A 17017-nucleotide genomic window follows, 5' to 3' on the forward strand; every position below is an offset into this window, starting at 1 on the left:
GCGGCGATTGATTTCTCAGTGGATGGCACAGTAGAAACTGACTTGTGAGGGTTGCATGTCAAATGTGAAAAGCTAATAGGGGGAAGGCCGAGATATTGGTAACCAGCGATTGTTTTCCATTTGTAGAATGCAAGACCAATACAATCAGTTGATCTGGTCGACACCCATACTTCGTCCTAATTTACTAGTAATTGCACGGGTTCTAGAGCCTTGGAGGCAGGTTGAAAGTATCGTCAACATCGCTCTAAAGCAATTGCGACAACTGAACATGGTACAGTCAATTGAGACTTCGGCAATGATTCCTCCATTTATCAGGCATCGCGTTCACAAACAAAACGCATCTTTGATGCTGCAATGGCGGTTCGTCCTATTGCGTATGGAATGGTTTCTTCGTAGAGAACGAAGGGTACGTTTGCACTGGTCTCACTTTACAACACTCGAAGGCGAGGCTGCGAGCATCCCACATCCCACATCACAAATTGTATCCAACAGACAGCACAGAGGTGTTGCAGTACGCTAGGCTCGCGCATTCAACTTCGGAGGATAGGACAGGCATCTCTTCTTGATTTACAAGGGCATGCTGGTGTGCGTACGTCTCCGACACTTGAGTTAAGCCGGAAGCTGTTTCCAGTTCGAAGCCCAGCCGTCGTTATTTATTCTCGAGAGAACCAAAGTTGACTTGTCAGCTGGAGCATAGCGCGCATTTGCAAGGCGACCATATTAGATTGATGTTCGTTGTGTTTCTGTTTTGGCGATCAGTGACCAACCAGCCAACCTGCTGCAGTTTATTATTTGCAGAGACGGAATCCGATCGCCAATAAGATAAAAGTCGAGATTCGAGGGAAGTAATGCCGTGTTCTGCTATGTGTAAAATGGAAATAGAGTTCTGACTGCCCCTCTCAGGGGGGGATTAGGCCAGCCCAGTGATTATTGAGATTGAGAGTGAGAATCTGGACTCGCAAGCCAGAGCACAGCGCAGCAGATTGTGCTTCGAGAAGGCGGCGGATAGCATTACCTTGATTATCGCAGATCCCTGTCGTGGAGGGTACGAAAAGGATGCCGGATGGCTGCTGAAAAGGAGATTGCGTGGCGGCTCTTCAGCTCTCCTGCAGACTAACACTGTCTAACCGGCCGCAAGTGGATGGTGCCGAGCGACGCGAGCCTCCCACCGTTGCGCCTTATCGCAGTTCTGCATCGGTCTAGCAGGACACTATTTGACTTAGACCGAGCGGCGACCCTCCATCAGCATGTCATGGACTCTTTGGGGCCTTGGTTTAGGGCAGACGGCTCCAAGATCCGCGCGTGGACTTGGAAATTGCCCGAGACACGGCTCACCCGGATCCTCCCAGAGCCCTGGATCCTTTTTCTCAGAAATACGAGCCGCGCCAACGTGCGTGTGAGTGCTGAGCAGAGAGACAAGGACCTTCTTGTCTTTACGTCTCTTCTGCTGCCGCCACTTGATTGTGATTTGATTTCCAATTCCTCCTTCTCTGGCGATAGTCATTCGTTTAAGTCCACCACGACGCCCATTGCCAGCTTGTGCAGAGGAGCCAGCGCAAGTTGCCGTCGGAGCAGGATAATCAGTCATTGATCATTTGCGGCCAAGCTGAAGAGACTGCAGGCTGCATGGGGGCAACAAAATCATCGCGCCTCACTCTCGTTTAGACTCGTCCACGGCAGATTCGCACCAACAGCGCACGCACGCGAGCCGCCTTTTGTTTCTTACTCTCCTTGACATCTCCTTTACCATTATATCTCAGTAATTGACGTAGACGGCGGCTCTCCGTCGCGTTCCAACAGGCAAGATGCGCTCCCCGCTTCTGCCAGTCGCCATTGTCGCTACGACCCTCGCCATCCTCCCCGCTGCTTCAGCAGACTCCTCCTCGAAACGCGGCCTTTGCTTCGTTCCGAATGCGAAATGGCCACAGGACAATTACATCTGGACGCGTAGCCCCTCGGATTTAACATGGTACTACAACTACGGCCCGTCGCCGTCGCCGGTTTACAACAACTTGACGCAACAAGACTTCGAGTTTGTTCCTATGCTTTGGGGCGCGCCGAGCGACGTCAATGATACGACCTTTCTCACGACGGTAAAGAACCTGGTAGACCAAGGCACCAACATTACAAACGTCTTGACTTTCAACGAGCCCGATATGGCTACCTCCGGAGGGAGCAGCGTTGACCCCTCGTTCGGCGCCCAGGTCTGGGTGAACAATATCATCCCGTTGCAAGAAATGGGCATTCGCGTTGGGCTACCTGCACCGACTGGTGGTTGGGGTGGTCTGCCTTGGCTCCGACAGTTCTTGGGCAATTGCTCCGAACTCATCAGCGACGGCCAGAAGACCAAGAAGAACTGCACCTACGACTTTGTGGGGGTCCACTGGTACGGAAATTTTGAGGGATTGGCGAGCCATCTTGGGGAGTATGCTGCGGCGTAAGTTCTCCCTTCTCATACTGTCTTGATTATCTTGTAGCTATGGCTATCTTGACCTTGCCAGCTATGGTAACTAACAATACGATCCGATAGATTCCCGAACACAAGCATGTGGGTCACCGAGTACAACATGGATAACCAAGCGCTCGAGTACACGCAGTGGTTCTACAATGCATCAGCCGACTATATGGACAAGCTCGATTACGTTGAGCGGTACTCGCTTTTCGGTGCTTTCCGCTCCTCTGTCTCAAACGTTGGCCCCAACGCTACCATGCTCAGCGCAGGAGGCCAGCTCACAGATATTGGAGCATGGTATTTGGGGGAACAGGCAACCGGCGTCAAGCCCACAGACAAGTCTCCAGCCCCGAGGCTTTCAATACCCTTGTGGTCATTGCTGGCGGCGCTGTTGGCTATAGTAATTATGGTCGTTTCATAACGGCCGGATGGTTATTGGGATACATGGACAGATGGCGTTTTATTGGGTTCATGACGAGTTTATAAGGCATTGTAATTCCTCTATGGACGACGGCTTTGGTTTTCGGCTGCTAGGGAGATCTCTTCCGAAGAAGAGAGTTTGGCCTGCAAGGCAGCGGGCCGACAACGATAATTAATTACTGCCTGGCATGTCGACACATGCATGTACATCTGACGTCTGTCTTATATATAGACTCCCTAAGTCAGGATCGTTATTCAACAGGGAACCAGACATTTACGATAGACTTTGGGATAGACTTGAATAATGATAACGGGCATCTGGATTACTGATAAATTGCCTCTGAGGGGTTCTGCACCTCGGCCAATCCTGTCTGCTTTTGATCGATGGGACGTAACTCTCTTACCAAGGCGACCTGGACGGCGTAATTTTGGCACCCAGAGGTTCATAAAGATTTAAATGTGATATAGTTGACTCTATCACATACTTCAGACTCGAATACCATTGATTCATTTATGTGTTGTCGCGAGCCATGTCACATAGACAACGTCAATCTGTTGCCTGGTCAATCGCTAGACCAGGCACAGGCTTCTGAACCATGCTTTCTAGATATAATGATCTATTTCTCAGAGTATAGATCCTCAATTGGATTGTGTCATCGACTCTGCAGTCAACGAGTACCTCTCCGACTATCTTCTATACACGGGTTTTCATGGATTCCAGCGCTTCGACCCATAGGTCATGCTTCACGAAGGCGAGGCAAAAAGGCCTTGGCCAAACTCGCATCATTTTCACGCCGCGCTTTGGCTTTACTACGCCTCTTCACAAACCGCCACCCCGAACTCCTGCTCCAAACGTTATCAAGCGGACGACACACATACCCTTCTTTTCGACATCAGATCGCAGTCAGACGTCCTTTTTTCGATTGCCTTATGAAATACGCTTACAAATCTACCGCTACCTTCTATCCGGTGTTGATGTTGAGTATCGAATCTGTATGACTACTAGCCGACTACTTCTCTACGACCATAACACCCGTGGCCACTACCCTTTCTTACAACATAGGCTCTATCCAGCAATCCTGGAATGTTGTCAAATGTGCAATGAAGAAGGTGCTCCCTTTCTTTACGGAGAGAATGCGTTCACGACTGCATGGTGTCGGGGAAGGCCGAATCATGGAGGCTGGCGTGTGTTGAATTCTTGGCCCACCTCTAGGAGAAGTCTGTGCCGTATCTCTAAGCTTGCGTTTTCTATATATCAGGAGCCGACACAGAGCGAGGATAGTTTTGCTCTAAGTCAGAAGAGCACTTTATTTCCCAACCTCAAACACATCAAGTTAGACATCCGACTTTCGGTATTACAGTGGGAGGCATTCCTTGACCTGCATGCAGATCTCTTAAAGACTCTTCAAAAAATCGAGTTCCGAGTAACTGTTGACATGAAAGAGGCCAGAGAACCAAATGAAGATTTCCAGTCAGCCGAGGGGCGGCTTGTCAGAGACGAATATGATTGTCGATGGGAAGTTCGTAATGCTGATGTTATGAGTTTACAGCTATATGAGCCAGCCTTACAAAAACATGGACGGCTGGGTAAGAAGATAGAAAAGGAGTTTCGTGACTTGAGTTCCTCTTATGGATTACACTGGATTATAAACTTCAATCTTTGGTAATTCTTGGACTACGCTTTCTGGAGCAGAGTTTCAAGGATTTTATATACAAACTGTAGTATAACATTGACGATTCAAACGACCACAAATAAGGCTCGATTACAAACACCCCGTAATGTATATTTCCGAATGATTATATGTGTGCAACGTCCTGAAGCGAAGCTCCTGGGAGATCGAGTTTCTCGAACTAGTCAACGATGTCAGCTTGTAGGAATTCTGACTTCTAAAGTTGGCTATGGTTTAGATAGAACCATGACTAGTATATTGTTTCTTCCTGTAGAAAGAGAAGAGAGGTCTCATTCCATGCAGAGAGGACAGACAAGAAAGGTTGATCCAATTTAACAGCATCTTGATCACGACTTGAGAATCTGCAAGATAGACGGTCATGAAACGAGTACCCGGTCTCGAAGGCGGTCCATTTAGTTCTTTCCCCAAGCCATGAGCAAATACAAGAATCTCCATGACTGCGGATCTGACCAGTGATAGCGACAATACCTAAAGATAACCTTCTCCCTACCACAAGCTATTCCAGAACAAGCGGTTCAGGTCTGCGGAAAGACCAATCCGACAGATACTACTCGACCAGCTTCCCAGACACAACTTTGACAGTGTCCAAAACTGCTGAAGAGTAGATTTTCCGCACTTGTGAGTCTTTCGGAGATGAACTCGAAGCGATTGTTTGCTCATGAAGAGCTTGATCTCACACACTGGACACTCCAGCTTGATACGTCCCACGACAAAAGTATTTGCAGCCCCCCGTAGAAGAACCGGGCGGGGGACAGCGGGTGTAGGGGCCTCGATATTACTGCCGGCACGACCATCACCTGCATTGTCAAACATGTCACTGTCCTTCTCCCACTCTTGCATTTTGGCAAGAGAAGCTGGGCCAGTGAGAGTCTGCACCGTCGACGGAGGCCCCTTTGACTCTTATACACATGTTGTCTGTTGCAGCCCGTAATCCTGCACTTCATCTCGAACGCGTTCCAATGAGTCCTGTCAATGTGCAGACGGAGATCTTCCAGGCTCGTGAATGTGCTGGTGCACCCTTCTTCATTACTCTTCCAAGGTCGAGCAGAATCGGGATGCACCAAAAGATACTCCAGCACGGCTTTCTGCCCCCAGATGGATGCGCCAGGCCTGTATGCGAATACTCCTTCCACATGACGAGTGAAAGAGGACTGAATTTTGAATCCCTTGTCGCATCCTCGATTTGGACACTTGGGTTCAAGACGGCTGGGCGGGTTTTTGGATGTCTGCCGATCGGGATCAACATCGGGAAGCTCAGCGTCCTCCTTACGCTGAGAAGTAAAGAGGACGCTGAGAAAAGGACATCTCGTTTAGCTGGCAGAAAAAGTTGGCAAATTTGTCGACACTGCCCATTAGAATTCGCAGAGGATCATCATCATCGAGTATTGCTGCCTCATCAAACTCGAAGTCGACCATGTCGATCATCTCCAGTCTCTCTGATGTGAGGTCAAGCGTGAAGGACTGGGCCTCGTCCAAGATCTCCTAAGTCCTTGTCTCGCGACTAAGCCTGGGACCTCATCTCTTCGGGGCGACCAGCTCTCCGACAGACTCTGCTGGATTGATGTCTGGGGACAAGCCCTCAGCTGGTCGCACCTGATCGGACTGCCATTTCTCTCTTTTCGACTTCTTGAGCGAATTTTCTCCCTTGATGCGATACTTCTTGTTTTGAGGATCAAGACCCAAGGCCACTGTCTCCTCGACGAGTGCTGACGTCTTCTGTCGTTTGCGGCGATGGAATGGCTCAAGACCATTGGCTGGGCCGAACTTAATTTTTTCAGCAAGCTGCTCGGCCTTGTTCATTCGCGCTTGATAATGGTCGAAAAGCTCCTCGGGGCCGACATACTTCTAGGTCACGCCCATCGCCCGCGAAATGATCGCTGTGGCCCAGGACGTTTTGCGCGAGGTGCAAGTCCAGGTACTCGGCGCTTGGGCGCTTGTCAACGTGCGCGACGTCGACAGCAGCTCCTCTCCGAGTTTCATGAGCAACTAGCTTGACGAGCAGGCGAATGAGGTCAGGAGCTTTTCGGAGTGCTGCATTCATCTGGTGCGCCGATCCTAGACGCTCCATGTTTAGTTGACCAGTGTTGCGGACGAACTGGCCAAGAACAAGCTGCTGCGGATTGTCCCAGTCGACCCCTACGAGTGCGAAGCCGGGACACGATGAAGAAACTGCTTGAATGATTTGACACTGATCAGCGCTCTTATGCGCAAGGCTTGAACAACGAACAGCCTCATCAGGCAGGCAGGTGCACATTTGTCATCCAGTGAGTAGAAGGTGGTGACAGTATCGCCTTCACTATTATGTCTGGGCAGAAGAACTTGTCAGCGGTCTACTCGGAAATGTGGAATTCAGATGAGAAAATGCTCACCTGCGTTCCTTGGTGAACCGCAGAACCACCTGCCCGACAAGGGCTTCGCGGCCGTCCTGGGTTTCCATTTTGATGGTAACATCACGCCAGGAGATAGACTCGAGCTTGTCCGGGTCCGCAGCCGTGCTTTGGAGGATGTCTCCTGCGCGGCCTGCAGTCGCACACGTTGTTCATGTTCAGGATCATGAGCAAACAAGCTGGTGTCTCTGCAGTTGAGTTGGTCATGAGCTGCTTCTTGTCGGGGACGGGAGCTTCTTCCATCAGCCGCTGTGCTGTTCGTTGGTGGCTATTACTCTGAGGGAAGGAGGTACCTGGGTAAGCAACGGTGGTGAATACCTGGGACAAACATCACATCTCGAGGTACCTGCCTCCCTCAGAGTAATAACTCTACCCAGGCAGGTACTCAACATTTGTCGATGGAAGGTGCAATTGCAGTCGCTGCCGTCCGTAGGGTCGCGATTACCTAATGGGGAGGAATGCCGAGGCGAAGACACTAACATATTAGCGTGTGCTTTCCACGAAGACGAGTTAGGTAGATTGGAGTGTGCTCCGCTGATAAAGAACTCGAGGGGCTCTTCCCCACGAAAGCTGCACTTGCTGCACTAGGACTCCCTGAAACTAACTCCCTGGAAAAGACGACGAGCGCCATCCAGCGTGTCGAGGCTCCAACAAGACGTGGAGGGCCGGCAACAGCCTGATTGATCATCGATCACTGCCCAGCATGGCATAATGCCTTCTGAATCGTCAGGTACAAATCATCACTCCTCTGACTCTGACTCTGATGGAACGCAATGGCTGGGACTGTGAGTCCAGACAGAGACAGAGCCAAAGCCGGCACCGGTAAGAACAAATGACTACCGATGTACCACGTTTGATCGTCTCATCGTTGTCGTTGTCGTTGTCGTTGTCGCCATGCTCACTACAATGCACAGCTTGCTTCGTCTGCCGGTCTCGCAAGGTGAGGTGTGACAGAACGCCTCTCCAGTGCCAGAACTGCAACCGCCTCGGGGTGCGATGCCCTGGTTATGACTCCGCTCAAGTCTCCGTGATAGATCTAAGACGATCTGTCGATGGCGTCTATAGGGCCTCCGGCATCCAGAAAAGACGCATCGGCTCCTGCGATGAGTGCCGCCGTGCGAAGCGCAAATGCTCACAGGCCCACCCCGCATGCAGAAGATGCACACAACTGTCCTTGACATGTGTCTACCCATCGAGAAGAGACGAAAGGCAGTCTGAGGTACCACTGTCATCTCTGTCAGCTCCCTCTGAAGTCGCTACGGCACCATCACAAGAACCTCCTTTGAGTACTGCTGATACGGATCATGGCTGGTAAATGCGGTCCCTTTCCTGCTCTTGCTCATGGCGACGATGTATTGATCAAAAAAGGATGTACGAAGACACACTCCCAGGCATTGGGGAGCGCCAAAGAATGCTGGTGGACATATACTTTGATCGCGTCCATCCCCTCCGTTGCTTGGGCTTCATTCACAAGCCATCATTTATGCTTGCCTTTGATAGAGGCGTGGCAATGGAGGAATTCGGCAGACCTCTGGTCCACATCATCTGTGCCCTTGGGGCTTTGTAAGGGAATTCCCCTGTCATCTAGGCCTCATGTATGCTGAATGGTACCCCAAGGTTCTACTATCAAGACCATTTTGACCAGGTCTTTTCTGATTCTACATCGGTGCCAGGGGCTGCATGGGCAGAGAAGGCAAAGGATGACATGCTCAAAGACATAGGAAGCCCATCGACCCAGAATTTAATGGTAAGCCAACGCCATACTTCTGTGAAATGCTGCCGTCTAATTTATGGGGCTCACCTTTTCTTAGGCCATGGTTCTGGTTTGCGAATATGCCATGCGAACAGGCCAGCATGCCTTAGCATTCATGCTTACCGCCTCCTGCTACCGAATGGTGCGATTGCTGGGTCTTGACTCCGAAGCAAGATACACCGACTTGAGAACCCCGAGGAACGCCACTCAGGCGGAGTCAGAGTGTCGCCTTCTGTGGTCCTGTTACACACTTGACAGCTTCATCGGATCTGGTGTTGATGGAAACCTGCATTGGAAGGAAGATGCACCGCACATGCCAATGCCATGCTCAGAAAGCGATTTTGTCTCTCAAATTCGCCGTCCTGCTAAGACCAAACTTTACATGATCAACATTGTTCCAGACTCCAATTACCCCAGCCTCGCCGATCTGCGATCCAACATAATCGTGTTGGCTCGGTTCCGCACCCGGGTTCTGAGGTTAGCACAGCCATAAAGTTCAGATTGTTTAAAGGCCTGTTCGGTAACTGATCTTTGCAGACTTATTCGCCAATCTGAATTGCCAGGGCAGGTATGGCACGCCCAATCGCCGTTTCTCATTCTCATTCGAGAACTTCAACTCTGGTATAGCTCATTGCCAGAAACCTTGCTTCTCAGTAGCATCAATTCATACGTTCAAAAGGAGATGAATATGCTTGGTGCGGTATATTTCCTCCATTGTACCTACAATCAAACGGTTGCGGACTTGACAAGAGTTTCCCTTCCCGGATTTGATTTCCCCTTGGCATCTGCCTTTCGCATAGCACCTGAGTCTTTCCGCAGACAATGTCAAGATAGGTGCCGCTACCACGCTGATGAGGTCTCGAGCCTCGTGCTGAGCGGCTTTCGTGCTGGAGTGCGTGCATTCGATGACTCACATATTACAATGGCAGCATTCGAGTCGACCAAGATCCAAATTGTCCATACGACGACCGCCACGCCAAATAGTGCAAGAGACAAACAAAAGGCGTATGGAAACATCATGGCAAATATGCGACTATTGAGTTGCATGCACTTTGATAAGCGAAAACCAAACCATTATGTAGGTGCTGGCCTCTCACGCAGTCACCAAGGCTAACATTCAAGACAGATTCGAGCTCTCATGCCACTCCTTGCGAAGTTTGGGTTTCATAAGATTGCGTCTGAGTGGCGTGAGGCAGCAATGTACGTTGCGGCGGCCTGGTCCCTTTAATCAGTACATGGCTAACACACCTCATCAGTGTTGCTCAAGACGAAGCTCCTGAGGTCACCGGTCCTGCGGATTCTAACTACCTTAGCAACCTGCATAGTTTTCGCCTAGCCAGAACAGAAGTCCAAGCCGCTCAAGGAACAGTCCGCCGTCTGCAGGCCATGCAAAATTACGCAGATGATAGGGATCCCGAGTTAGCAATCCACCAGCCTCCGACAATCGCTTCTGATCATGACGTAACGGTTTCTTCGGGGCTATTGCCAGACCAGCAATCAGACGTGCTCCAGGCACCAGACTTCTCACTCTACACAGACACCGCAGCATCTAATGATCCTGTATCCGCATTGGACCCTGCTGTTGAGGAATATATCAGGCTGGCCGACGAGATGTCGAATTATTTTACCTGGGATGCTTCAGAATACCCTGCAATGAGTTACATGGAGCCATATGACTCGTATCTGTAGGGTAACCGAGCGAATCATTCCATAGAGTCTCATAGGGCTGAATTTACTTTTATGTGACAAACATATCTAAGTTGGTCTATAGAGCTGAGTAACTACACACTATGACGGTACGACATCTCGAAGATACTTCGGAGTTTTATCCGGTCGACCTATATACTTAATCCACGCGTATGGGTCTTCAAATTCATCCTTCAGTGAGGTCTCCTTATTGCCTTGAATTACTCGTTCGTATTCACCCGCCAGACCCACGACTCCGACCTCTTTTCGATATTCATCCCAGAGATGCAGCATATCCTCCAGCACTTGCGGCTCGGTCTGACTAAGATCTGTTGTCTCTCCTGGGTCATCTGCAATGTTGAACAGCTCCCATCGTTGCGGTCCACGTGGCGCAGGCACAAATGTGATCTTCCAGTCTCCTCGGCGTAAGGCACCTGACCCAGCAATTTCGAAGCCAGCCACGTAATCTTGACCGTGAATCGCTGTCTTTCTGGTGGAGCACCCTGATGATTGACTGACTAATGAGAGGAAGTCCTTCCAACTTCGCCCTCGTAGTGGTGCAATCTCGCGGCCTTTATAGCTCGTTCCAGGGTGTTTCAATCCTGCCAAATCTAGAACCGTTGGTACCAAGTCCATGACAGTACAGAATGCATCTGTAATGACTCCTCCATCTTGAGTTTCCAGGGTGGTTCCATTACCTTGTTCTTTTTGCTCCAGATCAGGTCCCTTTGGAGGCTTCACCACCAAGGGAACACGGCATCCCCCTTCCGTAGAAAACATCTTGTAAAGTCTTGATGGTGCTGTAGCAGCTTGAGCCCATCGGCAACCATACCAGACGAAAGAGTTGCCTCGGCCAATGTTGTCAAGACTATTGTCATAGTATTTGGAAATGTGTTCTAATATGCTATCCCCCACCAGAGGCAATGCTTCATATGAGGCGCCCTCAGCGCCGTTATCCGACATGAACAGCACGAATGTGTTATCATATTCTCCTGATGATTTCAGGTAGTCTAACACACGGCCAATATTCCAATCCATTCGATCGACCATTCCGGCGTATACTTCCATGGCACGGGCAGACTTCTCCCTTACATCGCTGCTCAGAGTTTCCCATTCTTCAGGTTCTCCTGGAGCTGCGACAACTGGATGCGGGTTCACGGCGGGGTCGACAAGGCCCAACTCTTTCAAGTGCTCTACCCGTCTCGCTCGAAGGACATCTGGCCCGTCGTTGTAAATACCCTTGTATTTCTCTGCATTCTCGCTTGGTGCTTGCAGCGGCCAGTGTGGTGCTGAAAAGGGCAAATATGCAAAAAAAGGTTTTCCCTTTTCCTCGTCACTTCGTTCTGACAGATACGAGAGAAGTTTAGACGCATAACCATCTGATGAGTACCAGTCTGCCGGTAATTTGTCGACGAAGTGATCATCCTCTGCGTGAAGAGCTCGTGTTGCCGTCTCAAAGAATTTGCCAGGCTCATTTTCCGGATCCTCGTAGTCTGGCTCGAATGCTACATTGACTAGGTTAGACAATTATTTGAAGATCACCAATGCAGTCTATCGTACCATAATGGTTTGCGCAGCCTGGAAGCAACGCAAATGACTTGGCGAACCCCCTTCTGATGGGATGATGCTCCTTTTTCAATCCAAGGTGCCACTTCCCCGACATCATAGTCAGGTACCCGCCTTCCTGGAGTATTTCTGGTAGGGCGACAACACGACTATTGAGATAGCCTTCATGACCGGGCTTGCCTCGATGGGCAGGTGAGCTTCGCGTGAATTCATGTAGCTGGCCCAGCCCTGCAATATGATGGTCTGTACCGGTCATAAGCATAGACCGGGTGGGTGAACAGGCAGCAGCGACGTGAAACTCCGTAAATCGCAGAGATCCTGCTTGCCTCGCGAGAGAGTCGATATTTGGGGTTTGAATTTCCGATCCAAAGCAGCTGCAGTCACTAAAGCCAAGATCATCGGCAACAATGATTAAGAAATTAGGGCGAGTGTCCTTCTTCTCGTTCGCCATTGCCATAAATGCAACTTCTTGGAGGATGCCGTCAGAATTGCGAGAAGAAGGATGTTATTCACAGGGCAAAAAGGGGATAATTAGGAGAGGAGCGGAATGTGAAATTCACGAGATGAGCACACGCCTGTCTTCAAGTGGCTGACTGGAGTCCGGAGCCATGAGGTCGTCTCATAATCCAAGAAGCACCTAATCTCAATTAAGTTGCAAGCGATCTTCTTTGGGGATAAGTGTGCCGACTTGCGGGTTCCTGTTGCGGACTTCGGCCTGCCTTTGCGTATTCGCGCGGCTTTCGCAGCGGCTGCCGGCTATTTGAGTGCGGAGTTCGGCTCCCAGAGCAAATGGAAAGAGTATACCACCCAGAGTCAGCTGGCTCGACATTGGCACCATTTTCGACTAATTTCACTCTAGACATGGGTGCGGAGATGGAATCTGCGGGGGATATGCAAAATTATCCTGGGGAAAGCTGCCCCATTCTGGAGCCTTGCTAAAGTTACGTGCTCTTCTAATTCCTGAGCCAAGTCAAGGGCAACGAGCCCATGACCATCCATATAAATCCCAAGTCCCACCTAAGATGAGGGACTGTCGTCATTCCTTTATGCAATCAACACATTGCGAGTTGCCTGTCTTGGAGAATTTCAGTTGTTCCTAAGCTTACAAAGATATTCATTCTTTCAATATGCCTACCAGAGGCGACGGCGAGGTAGACTTGTCTGTGCGACAGCGCCTCAAAGAATTCAATTGGATACTTGTGTTCTTGATGTTGTGAGTCTCACTTTCTAGGCTAATATCATTAGTCGTCGCAAGTCTGATAACAGCGTCAACAGTTATATGGCTAGTTGTGCTTTCAACTTCGGCTACGATGTTGGTATGTGTAAATCGCCTTGTCTTGAAACTTCTCAGTACTAACGAGATAATTTACTAGGAAATTTTGGCGGTGTTCAAGGCATGCAAAGTCGGTTCGAACCTCACGAATACGATAAATGAACAGGATCGCTGACGATACTAGGCTTTGCCAAAAAGTTCGGTGAATATAATGCGGAAAAAGATTTGTGGGCACTGCCTGCATGGTTGTCATCTGTCATGACCTCTCTTCCGTTTTTCGGTAAAGCTTTGGTGAGAAGACATCGCTAAGAATATCAAATTTGACAAGATACTGACTTCGGTCTCGTACAGGGAGCGATATCCTGTGGCTGGATTGCGGAAAGATTCGGTCGGAAAATGGCTGTTCTCGGTCTAGTGATCCTATCCTTCATGTTTGTCTACCATACTCTCTGACAATCCTTCTTGGCCGGGCACTGAATGTTATAAGTGGCGTTCTTTTACAAACAACCGCAAACTCCGCCGCTCAGTTTACCGTGGGTAGATTCATCAGCTTCGGAATGACAGGAATGACTATTGTTGTTGTTCCAATCTATACTGGAGAAACTTCACCAAAAGTACTACGAGGAATGATGACATCGACGCTTCAGTTGATGATCGTTTTCGGTCAACTGGTGGCGTCTCTCGTCAACTTTGGCACACAACACATTCCCTCAGATAAAGGCTGGAGGATCCCTGTTGGCATTCAATTCATCGCCCCAGCTCTCATTTTAGGACTGCTGCCCTTTGTGCCTGAGTCACCTCGCTGGTAGGCACTTTGAAACACCGTTCAGTTCCTTGGAGCTCGCTGATTGTCTTCTTGCAGGCTTATCGCCAAAGACAGAGTTGATGACGCAAAAACAACGCTTAGGAGAATAAGAAAAATGGGAATATCTGTGTCAGATATCGAAACTGAAGTCGAGGCTATCAGGCATGCTCATTCGAGCCAAGGCAAAGGCTCTTGGGGTGAGGTCTTCAACAAAGAAAACAGAGTGAGTAAAGACACACTCTCAAGTATTAATCCCAATTTAGTTTTCGTCATTTCTAATGTCAAATAGACTCGAACACTGGTTGCGATACTAGCCATGTTTGGCCAGGTGAGGAATCTTGATGTCCACGAAACTCCACGAAATCATCGGGGGACGGCTGACAATAATAGCAAATCACTGGACAAGCCTTTAGCAGTCAATATAGCGTCATATTTTATCAGCAACAGGGCTTCAAGAGTCAAGCGTTTTTGTTTGGAGTGCTAGGAAACGTGGTTGGTCTTGTGTGTTTGGTCGCAACCTGGTTTATTGTTGATGAAGTTGGCCGACGGTAAGTTGTAGGCACCACTACATTGTGAAAAAGTAACTAATATGCTCCGAAGACCTATACTTCTGATCGGGGGTTCGCTTATGGCATCATTTCTCTATATCGTTGGTGGGATTGCAACGGTTGCTCATCCTAGCGAAGCAGAGAGGAAGACCATGGTACATCCAGTGCCCGTCAAAATTTACACCATATTCCCGCTAACAGTTATAAGGTTGCATCCTTCATATTGTTCGGTGCTGCTTATTCGTTATCGTGGGCCCCAATGTGAGTAAAATTGCTTGTCATGGTCATCGCATCAGGTGGATGAGACTGACATCTCGGGACCATTAGTTCATATGTCGTTTGTAGCGAAGCGGCCGCATCACGTGTGAAGGAAAAGACTAACCTGCTGGCTTGTGTCATCTCGATTCTAACAACATTTGTGACATCATTTACAGTTCCATACCTTCTCAACCCGCCTTATGCAGCTCTGGGGGGCAAGATCGGATTCATATATGGCTCTATTAACTGGGCCATGGTTGCCGTGGCTTACTTATTCATTCCTGAACTCAAAGGACGGACTCTCGAAGAAGTAGATCAGATGTTCGCTTCAGGACAACCGCTGAGGAAGCTTGGCAATGTAAAGACGTTCCCCGTTGAGGAGACTTATGTCCAGGAGACCGGGAAAGACGCAGAGGAAGAGAACGCCTCGACACGTAAGGTCTAAAAGTAGTCACAAGCTCGAAGCGATCTCATTAGAGACATAGTTTAAAGCCTGGTCTGTAATTTTGAGGAGGCTGTATTCCATGGCAAGCCACCATGCGATTCTCAGCAAGGAATGGCACAATTCTCGAGATTTTCAGACGAAAATTGTGGTGATCATAGCATTTAGAAACGGTTCGTCATCAGGATTTAAATTGTGCCGAAGGCTCACTTAATTTGGTGTTGCGTGATAACTGAATCAGCTAGACTTGACGAAGAGCGGGCTGCAAACCTGACTTGGCATAGAGGGATTATAGTCTAGCTTGGTGAAGCACTGCCTTCTTTTCATCTTACTCCAAATTACTTTGATATGCTCTGACTTCATCAAATACTTGCCAGGGAACACCATTGAGTGATTATTTGTGCCTTTTGATTCACAAATGAAAAGCAGATCCAGCATGAGATGAGTAATTATAGCTCATATTCCAAGCATCGAGCCCCTCCTATAGTAGCCTTATAGTGGTCGATCAAAGTTTTTGGCGGATCAATACCGGAACTTGCCCGGCACGCCGCTTGAAATACCTTTCCGACTCCTGGATTTCGGGAACTTCTCACATTGGCATATTCAGCGCCGGCTTCTTGTAATGCGCTGTGATCTTTTCTAGATCTTCCTGTGTTTTGCAGTGTTCCAACCAGGCTCGAAGGGAAGACATGTCTTAACTCTTCTAGTCCTCTGTGGATTTTAGAGTTCATTTCTGTGGTCATATCGACTGTCGCCGCTTGGCGGTAATTAAGATGTCGATGTCCTTTAACCTATCGCGAGTTCTGTCCACGAATGTGCTAGTTGTGATATCCTACAAGTCTAGGGAAAATTAGGTAGGAGATCCTGGAAGAGAAAGAAAACGAACATACCTGACGAGGCTGAGATTGTGATCGAAACAATTCAAAGCAATGAAAGTCAGCTCCCAACAGTTCCAATCGATGGGACGATCTTCTGCCGGCAGTACAGCATACACGTTCCACTGAGCCTCTTGAGAGTTTCTCTCTTTGAGATAACTAGGCAAAAGTTTCTTGATAGCCGCTCTGTCAGATGACCCATTCTGGTACTGCACCAACGCGCACTGGAAGTTGGCGACAGCACGCATGCATGCTGCCTTTTTGATATGCCACGTCAACTCGTCGAGGACTTTGATCTGCTCATCGAAAGTAAGAGCAACTCTAGCATTTTCAAGACTTGTCCACATATGATTATGCCCCGCTGAAATTCAATATTGTGCTTGACAGATAGCAGGGCATAATCAGTCTTAAAGTTCTCTTCGAAATCTTCATCAGCCTGAGAAAGATCTTCACAGCAAACTTGGTAGTCAAGAATCGTGACTCGAAGATATCTCTCGTCAAAATCTCGGAGGAGCTTAACACGAGCTTCGCGCTTTGCCCACATAACATCTTCCCGAAAGAGGATTTTTCCTTGTTTGTCTTGAAGTTCCTTAAGCTCGACATTGTCTGTCCAGAATTTGACGGCGTCACCTATTTGCACGATCTCATCGGCAGAGTATCCCGAGACCTCGGACCATACCTGAATTTTTGCTTCTGTCCAGGTTTCCCAGGGAGGCCATTTTCCATACTGTAGAGCCCGCATGCCTTTGTCGCCATTTGTGTTGCAGAAATCGTGAATGTCCACATCTCGGTAGTAGGTTGAAGAGTTAAGCCAGTGACGCTGAATAAGGTTCTTCTCCTTCCAAACATTCAAGTACGGTG

General features: G+C 49.0%; 2 protein-coding genes across 2 annotated transcripts; one reads left to right on the plus strand and one right to left on the minus strand.

The window, feature by feature from the left end:
• Positions 1-1805: 1805 nt before the first annotated feature.
• UCRPA7_4348 (putative glycoside catalytic core protein) lies at positions 1806-2873 on the plus strand (the record flags this gene model as incomplete). The annotated part of the gene is made up of 2 exons (XM_007916895.1): positions 1806-2437; positions 2531-2873. 2 exons carry the CDS (start codon positions 1806-1808, stop codon positions 2871-2873), a joined length of 975 nt encoding a protein of 324 aa, XP_007915086.1.
• A 3205-nt stretch (positions 2874-6078) lies between these two features.
• UCRPA7_4349 (hypothetical protein) lies at positions 6079-6631 on the minus strand (the record flags this gene model as incomplete). Its single annotated transcript, XM_007916897.1, has 2 exons — positions 6079-6327; positions 6407-6631. 2 exons carry the CDS (start codon positions 6629-6631, stop codon positions 6079-6081), a joined length of 474 nt encoding a protein of 157 aa, XP_007915088.1.
• Positions 6632-17017: the final 10386 nt, after the last annotated feature.

The sequence above is a fragment of the Phaeoacremonium minimum genome (assembly GCF_000392275.1).
Source record: "Phaeoacremonium minimum UCRPA7 unplaced genomic scaffold PA7_03_scaffold_332, whole genome shotgun sequence".
Lineage (NCBI taxonomy): Eukaryota > Fungi > Ascomycota > Sordariomycetes > Togniniales > Togniniaceae > Phaeoacremonium > Phaeoacremonium minimum.